Consider the following 14,656-nt stretch of genomic DNA (forward strand, 5'->3'; position numbering starts at 1 on the left):
GATTTTTTTAGTATAACTTAATATATTAGATTTTTTTTAGTATAAAAATGATTTTAGTCTGAAAATAAGGAAAGATATTGTAAGTATTAAATTTTAAATTTTAAACTTATTAGATTTTTTTTTTTTTGATTGCATGAACTAATTAAATTAAATCTTGAATTATGAATATATTAAAATTTGTTATTTATTCACCAAATGAATGTATTTTTTGAATTTAAGAGATAGAGATATAAAGAAATACTTAAATGAAGTTATTTAGGTAAAATTTGTAAAATTATTTACTAAAAATCATAAAATAAAAATTAAAATTAAAAATCAAAATTGATAAATTAAAAGGTCTTGTTATATAAATAAAGTGTGTAAAATTTGAAAAAATTTGAAAAAATTTTAATATATTTTTTAGATATGTATTTTTAGTAAAAATTTTGATAGAATTTTTATCATTAAATAATTATTAGTTAAATTTTAATTATTAATTATATTTTTAATATTTTTTTATGTATTATTGATTTTTACATTGAATTTTATCAATTTATCGATTTAAATTTTTATTTAATTTTTTATGAAATTAATTATACAAATTTTACCTAAAAAATTATATTTAAATTTTACCTAATTATTTATGAATCAAGCAACAATTTTAATTTCATGCTAGATTACAATTTAATGTTACTAATATTTACACATATGAGATGAAAACAATTATTTTAATTTCTTTAAAGAGTGTTTTGTTCGCGAATTTTTAGATTTTTGGAGAAAAAATTATTTAAGAGGAAAGTAACATTGGAGAAAAATGTGTGATTCTTGAGTTATGTTGGCTTAAGGAATATAAAATTTTTGTATTTGATTTATAAAAATGTAAGATTATTTAATAGAATCTTTTACTATATGAATAACATATAACATTTATGATATTGACATATAAATAACATATGACACATGAATAACACGTAATCTTTATTCAAACTAAATAATTTAAATTTTTTTTAGCAAATATAATCTTACAATTTTAATTACTATTCTATCGTTAAATAAATATGTTTTAGATTTTATATGTAATAATATTAAATAAAGATATTTTACTTTTTATTTTTTTCATATTTTCAACAAACCTACTTTTTATCTTAGAAAATTAGTCTTTTCAACAAAAGTTAAGTTTTTATTTTAGAAACATTGTCTATATTAAATTTTAAAAAATATATTTTTCATATTTTCAACAAAGATTATATTTTTACTTTAGAAACATTATCTTTAAAAAAAATTATATTTTTTTCTTAAAAATATGATCTTTATTGAATTTTGATAATATATTTTTTCATATTTTCAACCAAAACTATTTTTTATCTTAAAAACGTCATATTTTCAATAAACATTACATTTTTTATCTTAAAAACGTAAATTTTATTAAATTCTAAAAAATATATTTTTTCATATTTTCAATAAATACTATGCTTTTATATTAGAAATAGTCTTTTCAATAAAAATTACGTTTTTTATTTTAGAAATGTTGTTTTTGTCTTCATTAAATTATAGATAATACATATTTTATGTTTTCAATAAATACTGTATTTTTATCTTAAAAATATTATTTTTTTAATAAAAATTGTGTTTTCTATCTTAGAAATGTCATCTTTTTTAATTTTAATTTTTTTTATATATTTATAACAAAGACTTTATTTTTATCTTAAAAATATTATCTTTTCAACAAAAACTTTTTATATTAAAAATATTATATTTATTAAATTATAAAAAATAATTTTTCATATTTTTAACAAATATCAAGTTGTTTATTTTAGAAATATCTCTTTTGTTGAATTATAGAAAATATTTTTTTATCTTTTTAACAAAAATTATATTTTTAATAATAAGTTTTAATAATATTATGTTAAAAACATGATTTGTGTCTAAAATATATTTAAGAAAAAAATTATTTTCACAATATTTTATAAAAAATTTTACTATGTTTCTAAGAAAAACAATGTTATTTATATAATTTGTGAAGGCAAATGGAAAAAAAATTTCGTCTTTCTTTTAAATTTTAAAAAATCTCGAAGATAAAAAGTTTTTATTCTCTACTTTTTCGTTTTTTGATACTATTAAAAATTTTAAAAATTTTCAATAATCATATTTCTATGAATCAAATTACAAAAACTAAGATTAAAAAAAAAAAAAACTTTCCCCCAATCAAATACACACTTATTTTTAAAAGTAATTCTCATAAACAAAATCAAAAAATCAAATTATAAAAAAAAATTACCGGAGAAAATATTACTTCTCTCAACCAAACACTTCTCAAAAAAGGTTGTTTTGTTGGAATTTTGTTATTGTTTATGATTAATGCACAGTGAGCTACTAATCTAATTCCTGAGTTCCTTTTCTTCAACTTTGGATTTATAGTCCTACCGAAACCCAACTTGAATTTGGTGATTCAACTTTACGGGCTTTTAGAATGTCCCTCAGCCCAGCCATGGACAGATCATTGTGCTGATCTAAATATCTGATTCTTACCTGACATGAAAGAGAATAATTTCACCAGGGAGTCATACTAGCATCAGCAATGTCAAATCTTTGATTTCCATCATGGAGATATAGATTTGGTTGGCAAATGAAGCTTGGCTGAGGGTTAGTTATTGCGGTACTAGAAGATCAGCTGGCACCCATCCTAACCCAATGACCGATGTCACCCTCCATTGATACTCTTCCAATCCACAAATGTGCTACGACTACAAATGGTCATACTTGACTGTGACACTGCCGCACTGCAACTCTGATTCAGCCGCCCAAAACAATCACGTCTTTCTCTCTCTCTCTGACGTCACCATTTACCATAGAACTTGTTATCTTTGTCTTTTCTATGGAACATTAAACTTTCATTGAAAAGAACAAACAATGTAAGAATCAAACGGGGCACATCTTGATTCAATATATGCAACAAATTTAATTATGTGGAGGATCTCTCCTCCAGTACTCAATAGCTATTTTTGCCAGGTAATAATCCAACAGAAGGGACAGAGTTTTAAGAGACATCAACATCAATAATCTACAGTGAAGTAAGCTTAGTTTGCTTTAGGCCATATGATAACTTGACATATCCAAAGTGAAGAGCATGTTTCTCAGCTTGCGGAAGATAAATGTACAAACCATTAATGTCAAATACACTTAGATTTTCAGATTTTCATTTATATGATCAAAAGTTCATACAAACAAACAACAAAAGGATGAGAGACCATGACAAAAGTCTTTTTCATGATTGAACAAAAACCTACACCTCCAAAAGTGTAGATGAAAACCAACTATATTTATGTTATAAGCACCAACAAAACACTAAAACAAAAAAAGCTTAATTTCCTCTGCTGGGATATTTAAGGATCAGTCCGGGGCTTCTTAGAGCTACCACCATTATGGTGCAATGGCTCTGGTCCTGAAGGCACTGTCCTTAATTCCCATCCCACAAAGTTTTCTCTATTCACTGCAGTATTGCCTGTTGATCCATGAAGTGAAGCCTTCACTACCTCATTTTTTTCCTTCAAATCAGTCTGCAGCATCTGCTAGCATGAAGAGTTTTATAAGTTTCTTTCAAGTCATGATCAAACCGAAAGGAGAAATAGGGTACATTGTAAAACTTAATAGAATAATGAACCTTTCTAATTTGAGCTGCATTTTCATAGAAGCATCCATGGCCAGAAACACAGCGGCCTGTCAAAAAGCAACAAAGCAAAACATGAAAATGAACTCATTGACATTAACAACAAAAACCCAAATAAGCAAATGAAACAAACTTGAAGATAAATAAAGAAAGAGACCAGAAACTCCTTGCAAAACCAGCAAGCATAAGACCAGAACCAATGCCCCATTTGTGACAACCTTTGAAGTAAATGCCGCTACCATTGTTTAGGCAAGAAATTCTTGACTGAACTAGAGAGAAGAGAGAGATGTGAAAAATAGTAGGGATGGTAGCTCCCAATTTATAGAGTGGAGCATTTGAAGGTAGAGCTCATGCAAATGATTGCATGGTGCAGCCAGTTTAGCCATTTCTGGAGAAATGATTGTAACTTTAAATATCGATATAAATTAAAAGAAAAAAACATCATCTCTCTCAATTCTGACGGCGCCGTTTCGAATGACAGTCACCATTACTTCAATCCACACGGTTCACGTAGAAGTCTGGCACTTGCCAATGCAATCGTATCTAAAAGTAAAAGATCATGATGTCATATTTTTCTCAGAATCGTTGAACTTGGAAAAACCTGACGTTTCTGAAACCTTTATTTGGGTTTTCTTAACTTTTTCCTGAGATAATAAGCAATTTGGAATAACAAAAATGCCTCCAAGCTGTATTCTTTCTGCCGTTGCAGATAAATCTTGTAATGTTAAAATGACATAATATAAAATATAAAAAGTTAAAAATATATATTTTATATGTGATAATAATTTTTATAATTTACATATATATATATTTAACATAAAATAAATAAAAATAAACCAAAACAAATAAAAATTGTCAGTGTATCTTTAAATATGGTTTGGTTCAGACTAATCGTAAATGTTTATATCAAACGAGCTGTGCCTTTATTAATCATTTTTCACAAACAATTACAGATACATCTCGCATCAGTCATCACCAATCTTACGAGAAATTATGACAAAGTACAAATCATCGTATACATACAATCAATAGCAAAACATAAATAAATAAATAAACATTATAAAATCATGAATATCTGCATCCCTACCAAAACAAAGAGGGGGAAAATGATGAAATACAATATTGTCAAATTGACTTGTTTTAGACGTCCTTAAACATTTATAGTTTAAGATTCATACGGACGAGAGATGAAATTAATTTCAATAAAATTAAAAATAATGAAAAAAGTAAAATTTATTATTGTGATATAAAATTAATTATTATAATGATCAGATTAAAACTAATAATGAGATATATTTGAATGTAAAGTAAGAATAATAATAAAATAAAAAATTTTATTAAATATATTAAATTAAATTTTTTATTATATAAAAATGTTAAATTTTTAAATTTTTAAGTTAATAAATAATTAAAAATTATTAAAATTATTTGTTCAATTTATTATTTATTTATTTTATATATTTATTCAATTTCTAGTTTTTTATTAATTAGTTTATCTTATATTGTAAAAAATTCTTTATTATATTAAATTAAAGAATTTATTTAAAAAATGTTAAATAAAAAAAAATGCTATGGTATGAGCACTTTTGTCTCTACACTATTGTTATGAGAAAAAAAAAAGGGGGGGGGGGGGGGGGGGGAAGCATGGATATAATGGGAATCAAGGCTACGGATGAAGATTCAAAATCTTCACAGGACCTCTGAGCTCCAGTGAGAAATTGAAGCACCAGCGCGATGAAAACAGCTTCACTACACCACAGTCAAGTAATCCAAATGAAATTACAGCGAGATTGAAGGTACCAACCGCACCACACCACAGCCAACTAGGGATCCAAATGGACCCTTAAGGTTGTAAGCCCATCTGCTTTCTTGTTCTGCCCACAAACAAGTCTCTGGATTTGAGCAAGCCAGGAACAAATCCACTGATGGTTGTAAAAGGAAATTGGGCGACAGCAGCTTTCCTTCCAAGCGAAACCAAGGCAATTGCTGAACCAGGCCCATATTTGGACATTTTGCTTTCTTTTCCTCCAGCCATCAACAGCTTCAAGTTTTTAGCAACCACCAAGGCATGTCTTTGAGCTAAATAACCTTGTTTGAGTTCCTGGATTATTGCATTGTCCAAAATGTTAGATTTTATCAATGAAGTATTAAATATTCTCTGATGGCACAAAACCCCCATTTTACTTCTCTCGCTCAAACAAACTAAAAAGATGTACAGACACATTCAATACATAAAACTGCAGATTAGAAGGTAACATCAAAAGATATCCTATATGTGAATGCAAGTAGCATTATTAAGACTTAGGACAAAGATAGCTCAGTTAATATTCGACATATTTGACATATTTTCTATTTCAACAATCACAACCGTTCAGACAGCATCAATACAAGAGTAATTGAGTATATACTGAACAACATATTAGAAAATCCACAACTTCTGATAGGGGGAACAGGCCAATACAGGCAAGTAAAAATGCACATAAATCTGTCAAGCTTGAAACTGGACTTCTTTATCCTCTTCCAGCCAAGTCAAAACTGAATATTTAAGTGCAACCACACTTTAAAAGAACAAGATAAGAGTACCGACAATAGTATATAGAGACGCCCTAACAAGTGTCAATCATACTTATTTAAAAATTTCCCCATATAAACCCTCAGAGACAGTCAAATAAGGTTTAGCAGGAAGAAAATCATTGTGGAATGTGTTTGTATTTGACGATTGTGGAACTTCAGCTGCAAAGAATTCATTACTCTTATGTCTTTGGTTTCAAAATAAACCATACTTGTGGCTGTGTTACGACGTACCAACTAGTAATAAAGCTTGCTTTTCAAACAAAAATCACATGCTGGCCTAAGCAAATTCAATAAATATGATTAAATTTCGGGATAGGACTTACAGGAATATCAGTGATATCTCCAATTGCAAATATATTACTGCGACCCTTGACTCTCAAATACTCATCAACCATCAGCCTTCCCTTTTTATCCAAGTTAGTCTTCAATGTAGTCTCATTAAGCCACGCTGAAGCCAATGGTTTCCCTACACAAAGGAAATGGCAATCCACTTTGATGCTTTCTCCAGTTGAGGTTTGATATACTTGGCTGTCATCTGAAGTGGAATTCAAGTCAACTGCTTGCTCCAATTTTACTTCAACTTTCCTCGATCTCAGCCAACTTAAAGTCTTATCAGAAGCCTTTGCGCCAATGAACTCCAGCAACCTTGATCCCTTGTGAACCAGAGTAACCTTCTTCTCTGGAAAGTCGGTGGCAATTTCTCCCGCAAGTTCAACACCAGTTGGACCTCCTCCAACAATCAAAATAGAATGGGCAGATTGTATCTTTTGATTTTCTGTCAGCATATGGAGAATAGAATTAACTTGAAAAGAATGTAATGCAAATTTGTTCTATATTATTGAAAAAAAAAAAAACAATAATATCATTATTTTGTTCATGTGGTTGTTCCTTAATTTATTATAGCATTATACATAACATATTGGACCCTATAATTAATGCAAAGCTTTAACAAGACTAAGGCAGACTTAGCTGTAACTTAAGACATATCGGAGCCTTATACATAGAAGTGTTGAATATTTTGTAATATTTGAAAGCTGAAGCATCATGGTCAATTACATTAAACCTAAGTGGAGTCTTCAGTAATGAATTCTGCAGCTAGAAATATACCTACAAATAACACACTTTAATTTCACAAAACATTTGCAATATGTTAATTGCCTCGACACCTCAAAGCTGTAGTTTTGATGTACTCTTTACCTGCTTGGTATTGATTAAGTCTGTCCATCTTAGTTGTGGGAACAGGATCCTTGTGTCCAGTGGCAATAACAAGATAATCATAAGCAATAAGAAAGCCATCTTCGGTCAATACTTCAGTGTCAGTGATATTTATCGCAGCAGATGTAACGGCACGACCATTAGTAAGGTAATCTCTATGGTTTATCACTGATCTCTCGGCAAATGATGGCTCCACCATGTTCCTCAAGTTTGCCCATGTAATCTCTAGATACTCCTTCCTGAGATGAAAACAAACTCTTCCATTGATCACTAGGCAGTTGCTTCAATTTCTTTTTGTAAATTGACAGTCAGAATTACCAAATTCAGTTCAATCAATTGTCAGAATTACAAACTACATAGACAATTACGGGAGCTATTCATCCTACAAATAGTATGTCATTTACACATAGCAAAAGTTTTTCAGGAGGAAAAATAAAATAAACCCAGAAATTCAAGGCAGCTGCTCTGTTACCTAAAATTCAGTCTGAAAATTTTTCACAAGAAATGAATTGAATTGAAGAAACAAAAACCACTTATCATTTTGAGAAAGCGAAAAAAGAAAGCATACGGGTCGATAAGGGTGACATCTGCATTGAATTGGATAGACTTTGCAAGGAGAGAGCCGGCAATCCCACCTCCAACAACCACCACCCTTCTTTTTTCTCCTCCTGAGTCCATAATTTCTCCAGGTTTTTGTTTTTGCTTCAGATTCTGGAAGAAAAATTGTGCGGGTGCTGATTTTAAAGCATTAATTGATAATTCCAAGAAGTTTCTATCAAGGGGAGAATTCGTCAGTGAGGTGAGAAAGAAAGGTAACAACAACCTTCAATGTGAAGAAACAATCGTATTCTTTCCAAATTTCACATTGTCTTGAGACAACGACACAACTGTGCCATTCCAAAACATTGCTTTCTCAAAGTAACAACACAAAAAGCAAGAAAAAAAACACAAAATTAACTTTTGATCTCTTTATTTTGGGACTTTTCGTAAACGTAGTAGAATTGGTCCAATGGATTGGGTTTGATGGGCTTTGTTATAAGTTTTTTTAATACTGTTGTCATATAGTAGCTTTGATTGGGTCCAAAGGGAAATCAAATAAGTTTAGGATTTTTCTTTTTTTTTACCAAATTACACTATTTATTATTATTATTATTATTATTATTGATACTAGGGAAAGACGAAAAAGAAATGGAAAAAGAGTTTTAAAAACCAAAAAAAAAAGTACAAAATAAAGAAAGATTAAAAAGTTACACCAAAATGGTATGATTTTATTTTTTTGCTAATGTTTAGAATTTTTTTCAAATTATATACTTCTTTTGTCTCAATTAAATTGTCAGAATTTACCTTTTTTATTAAAATTTTATGACTTTGATCTCTATTATTTAAAATTTATTAAATTTTGTAAAATATATATTTAAAACCATTTCATTCAAACTTTTTTAAATTATATTTTTTCATATTTTTTCAATAATAATTTTAACCAACAAAAATTTAAAAAATAACAAATTTTTAGGACAAAAGGAGTATATTTTTATTTTTAATTTTCTAAGTAAAAAATTATTTTCATTTTTTTCAAAAATTTTCAAAAAATATTATTTTCTTATATTTTTATTTTTTATAAATTATTTTTAATTAACAACATATCACCATTACCGGAAAAGATCAATACCGTGTCAACATGTTATCTTCACGTAACACGCTTAACATGTTAATATATTATTATAATATAATTAATAAATTATAATTTTAAAAAATTTATATTTGATATTATATATATATAGTAATCAAATAATATTATTTTATTAATAAATAAATTTTAATTTTTAAAATAAATATTTAAAAATTAATATTTAAAAAAAATTATTTGATATCATTTAATTTATTTTATTAATAAAATAATATCATTTAATTTATTAATAATATATAAAATTTATATACTAATAAAACAATAAATATAAGTTCAATTTTAAAATATACAACATTCATTAAATTTTTTTATGAAATTTACTATCTTAAATAGTAAATTTTTATAAAAATTTTTATTATTTAATAATAATAAGAGAATTGCAATAAAAAAAATAATTATACCCGAAATGCTCTCAAATCGATAGTCGTCAAGCGAAGGAAATATTCCCAACCTTTTGATGTTACTTGCTTTCTAGAAGCTCAAATGATCGAGTGACCAAGTGCCATCACAACTACTCAAAGATGGTAATTCAAAACAGTGAAGAAATAATAAAACTCAAAAAACAAAGAAAACTGTTATTAGGTATACTTTGTTTTTTTTTTTAAAGGGCGAATTATTAGTAAATCTTAAATAAAGACAAACTTATATTTTCTTCCAGTAATTAAATGATTTCTAAATAAATTAATTATGAGGTTCATATCAAACTAATTTCACTGCAAGTTTTCAACAATTTTTTTTTTGGAGGAGCCCTTTTACTTTTACACTTTTATTTAAAATAGATATAATAATTTTAGATACATTACAAAAATAATATAAAAAACATAAAAATAATATAATTTAAAATTTTAAAATAATCATAAATAAATATATAAAAAATAAAAAATATGTTTCGTATTCAATGTGTTACGAATCATAATACAATAAATTTTATACTTAAAATATATATATATGAATTATTAAATTTAATTTAAATAATTTCATGAAATAAGTATCAATGCCACGTGACCTGTTTTTTATAAAAACGATCCAACTGTGAACTATACAATTTTTTCATGTTTTCTTCTGTTTTAATTTGGTGTCTTTAGCTAGTGATGTTTTTTGTCTCACTTCCCTAGTGACTCGACTGACCTTAATAATTTTTTGTCAGAAAAATAATTTTATAAAGGAAGAAAATAATTAGAAACAGCCAGTAATACATTACAGTGTAGCCATGTGAATGTGGTTGCAAATTGCAAACCTTCGCAATTGACTTTTAGTTTTGGAGGGCAGATTGGACCACCCATGTTTCCAATATCACACCAAATCCCTGGGTTTTAGGGCTTTGCCCACTTTCTCTTTCCATGGTGTTGATTTCATTTGATTGTGAATTTCGTTTTTTTTTTTTGTTTTAATTTTATCACCAATTTTCAATGAATATTTTCGTCAAAGATCCTATTTGCAAGTTTGGCAATCCTAGCACAAAATTTTTTTATTACATATGTATTAATTACATAACAAAGAATAAATTTTATTTTATTTCATAAATTATATCGAATTGATAATAAATTAAAAATATATTTAATCAAATCTAAAATTTAATTTAATTAATTTATAAGTTTTTTTAAAACATGTCATTTAATAAATATGATATTTAAGTTTTAATATTCGTAACTCTTTCATTATTTTTAAACTATGATTTTTTTATATATATAAAAAAAATTATATCTTCAATATCTTAAAATTCGAACCAAAACTCGCAAAATAAAATATTAAATTCTAACTACTAGTATGCACTTGAGACAACCCTAACCAATAATTAATGTGGGGTAATTTATTTATAATCACGATTAGCTTCCTGTATTTAGGGTGATAAGAATGAAATTATATATTTTTTGTTTACACTTTTACCTTCGGTTTCTTTTTGGGGTTTTTCTATTACTTTTTGGCAAATCTTTATCCAATGGCATGGTATCCAAGGGATTACTTCACCACTTTGATCCTATGCTTTTTGCCATTTTTTTCTCTTCTACTGTTATATTACCAGCCATAATGGCAATTTTTATTTGGTTATATATGACATAGGCCAATTTCACATATGATCTGTGGGACAAAGAAAAGATTAGACCTAAACTGAAACCCATGCATTGTCTAAACCAAGTTTTTAGAGAAATAATCATTTTCAAGCTCCTGTTCTAATCAATCTTTTAGAATTTCTCCTTTTCTGTTTTTTTTTTTATACAATAGTTTGCCAACACAAGAATTTTGAACCTAACACTTCTAAAAAGACCAAATACTTTGATTTCGAATAACAACTACGGAACTAAAGTATCTCAATATAATAACTAATACTCAATTAATCTTATTTTTAAGGGGACACTTCAATTATTAAAATTTATTTTGATTTCATTTTAAAAATCATGAGTTTGAATTTTAGGATGAATAATGTGGGATTTATGATATAAAAAGAGTTAGATTTTATTGTGTAGTCCAATGTCACATGTAGAAAAAAATTCAACATCCCATTTGAAGAAAAGAATTACGCGCCCAAATTTCAAAGTCATTTCAATTTGTCATTGCTCAAATTAACTCTATCTCAGTAGAAAGCATTCAAGTTGACCATGTGACATTTAATTTTGATCCCCTATCATTTATGTCATTTATTTAAATGCTAGTAAATAGTTGCTAACTTGGTAAGACAACTGAGGAAGTGGAAGCCAAGAAATCAGTTGATCAAAGATAGCTAAACACGTTCATTAATTTTAGTCTACAAATCATTATAGATTTCATATTATGCAAATTGCAAAAGTAATACCTATTTGCTAAGTTAATTATTTTATTTTAAAAAATTACAGTTTAGGGATAAGAAAAAAAATTAATTTATTTAAGTTAATTCATCTTTCTTTCGTATAATAATATATGACCATAGCAAAAATAAAAACAGCCAAGTGCACTTTTTCGGGGGCAACAATTGGGTCAGCTTAGCCTTAGATCACTTCAATTGCTTTTCTCCCGTTTAAAAGGCAACAACACATTTGTTTTGTAATTTAACCCTTATAAATTAAAACTCTTTCTATCTCTTTTTTTTTTTTTTTTTTCGTTTTTTATGTTTCAAAATGATTTTTTTTTTCATTTTTGAACACATTATTCTCTTATTTTTTTATATTTAAAATTTATTTTCAAAATTTTTACTTTTTGATGATAAAAAGTATAGAAAATAAATATTAAGAAAAAAGTTAAATTTATAATATTAAATATATAAAAGTAAAATTTTTTTTCTTAATATGTTCCTAGATGATGACAAATAAAAATTACAAAAGTAATTAAACATTAATTAAATATAATAAGGAGGAATTCATTTGCATTAATATAACTCTTATAATTTTTTGGATCATTAGATCAAAATTATTAAATTTAAAATTATTATTTTGATTTAAATGAATCATAAATTTAATTTTGATTCAAAAATAAAAAAAAAGGTTTCATTAATAAAAGTGAATCTCTACTCATATATAAATGTAAATAAATAAATAAATATATAAATATATATACATAATGAAAGTGGTAAAGAAAGTGAGGTTCTACCTTCTCATTTTTTTTTCTTTTTGGATTCTTCATGAACCAACTTCCAACTTATTTCACCAATAGTAATCCCATAACCTTTTTTTTAATCAAAATAAAAAAATTTATAATTTAAAATAAAAAATTAAGTTTTGGAATTTAAATTGATTAAATATTTAAAAAAAATTATATAAATCAGTTAAATTAAATTACATTTTTTTTTTTTTCACTTGTAGAGTGAACAGAGAGCATGATACTATAAGCCAAAAAACAACTTTGGCGACTCTGAGCATGATAATTAGCATCAAAATAAAAATAAATAAATAAATGAAACGTGGAGGGTTTCGGAGGAAACGACCCTAAATGTCAGCGTCGGTTTCCGTACCCTCACATGCGCATTTTAGCGAAGACCAGGGAATAATCCAGATCTGCTGAGCAGAGAAGACCAGCCGGACCAGTCAGAAAGCGCCATCGTGTAAAAATTAAGACACCGAGTGACCCAAACTGGCCCCCCCTACCTTATGTTAAACATTCAAGAAAAAAGAAATTCCTGAGCGCAGGCTCATGATAGCACTCTTTTTGGGAAGGGGGAGGCAGAGGCAATTGGGTGTAATGAAACAATGCTGCATTTTTATTTTTTATTTTTTGCAGTGATAGTATAACAGAAGAATTTACAATTATTTACTCTTATTTTTTAAAAATTTTTTACAAGTATATAATACACTAACCATTGCTTTGGATTTGTCAACTCATTGGGATTTTGCAACTTGTTGGGTCAACTCTTTTCCGATTTCACGGTTTGTTTTTTTATCCATTGTGAAATATTAAAATATGAATTTTAATAAGAATGTGATTAGTTGATATAATATTAAAATTTTAATTTTAATAATTATAAATATTTAAAAAATTAAATATAACTATTAATCTTGTTCTTGATTTTTTAATGGTAATTAATTTCAAATATAATATAATCACATGATTTAAATATACTCAAAATCAATAAAATTTTTTAAAAAATATATAACAAGAAACCATCAAACTAGCTTTCTAAACTTTTGTAATATGAACTTGAGTTTTAATTTAAATGATTCATGCATTTTGATAAATTTTAATAAATAAAAAAATTAATCTTCAATATTTATAATTTTTTTAAAAATTTTCCTAAGTCTTAATCTCTTAAGTAAAATAAAAATTGAAGGTGAACATTTTAATTGTGGCCCTTTAATGTCATAATAAATGTATATAAAAAAATGCAACAAAAAAGGCAACCAAAAATTTTGCAATGTGAACATTTCAATTGTGGGCCTTTCGTGCCAACTACATTTATTACTCCCATTAAAATCCTTTAAAAATAAAATGAGAAAAAAGAAATATTTAAAAAAAAATCTATAACATGAAAAGGAGATTCACAGTTAGTGATGTAAATAATACATTAAAAAAAATATTTAAAAAAAAATCTATAACATGAAAGGGAGATTATATAGAGTCGTAGCTAAAGATGTAAATGATACATCAGTACTCGCAAGCTATTCGGATTCGATTTGAAGAAAATTTGAATTCGGTTCAATTATTATCGAGTCGAGTTCGAGCTCGAGCTCGAGTAGTTTCACTTATCAATTGAATCGAATTCGAGTATTCTTATATCCGGTTCGAGTAGTTGGTGAGCCTAATCGAGCTTTTATATTTAAATATATTTTTATTATTTTAATTAATAAAATATTTTAAATTCGAGTTCGAGCTCGAGTATAAATAATCGAACTCTTGTCGAGTATACGAATCGAGCTTATTTTTACATGTTAATTGAGCTTAATCGAGCGAGCTGAAGTAGTTCGAAATCGATCATGAATCGAGTTCGAGCTTAAAAAATAAAAATAAATCGAATTCGAGCCGAGTATCGAGCCCCGAGTTATGAGTCGAGCTCGACTCGAGCTTCTCACTGTATTGACTTGACTCGGCTCGATTACACCCTTAGTTGCAACTGGTTCTATCGGCATAGA

General features: G+C 27.0%; 2 protein-coding genes across 2 annotated transcripts; both read right to left on the bottom strand.

Moving 5' to 3' along the window:
* Positions 1-3,154: 3,154 nt before the first annotated feature.
* LOC111302065 (uncharacterized) lies at positions 3,155-4,889 on the bottom strand. Its single transcript, XM_089744307.1, is given in 3 exon segments — positions 3,155-3,545; positions 3,641-3,707; positions 3,709-4,889. Coding segments are annotated over 3 exon segments (396 nt in total). The 5' UTR covers positions 3,855-4,889; the 3' UTR covers positions 3,155-3,362.
* Positions 4,890-5,297: 408 nt separating this feature from the next.
* LOC111301251 (uncharacterized) lies at positions 5,298-8,371 on the bottom strand. Its single transcript, XM_022896787.2, has 4 exons — positions 8,004-8,371; positions 7,418-7,674; positions 6,544-6,995; positions 5,298-5,747 (listed from the first exon to the last, which is right to left on the bottom strand). The coding sequence occupies exons 1-4, from the start codon at positions 8,111-8,113 to the stop codon at positions 5,490-5,492; spliced, it is 1,077 nt and encodes a 358-aa protein (XP_022752522.2). The 5' UTR covers positions 8,114-8,371; the 3' UTR covers positions 5,298-5,489.
* Positions 8,372-14,656: the final 6,285 nt, after the last annotated feature.

This window comes from Durio zibethinus, chromosome 15 (genome assembly GCF_047325235.1).
Source record: "Durio zibethinus cultivar Kanyao isolate XHJ-2024 chromosome 15, ASM4732523v1, whole genome shotgun sequence".
NCBI classification, from domain to species: Eukaryota; Viridiplantae; Streptophyta; class Magnoliopsida; order Malvales; family Malvaceae; genus Durio; species Durio zibethinus.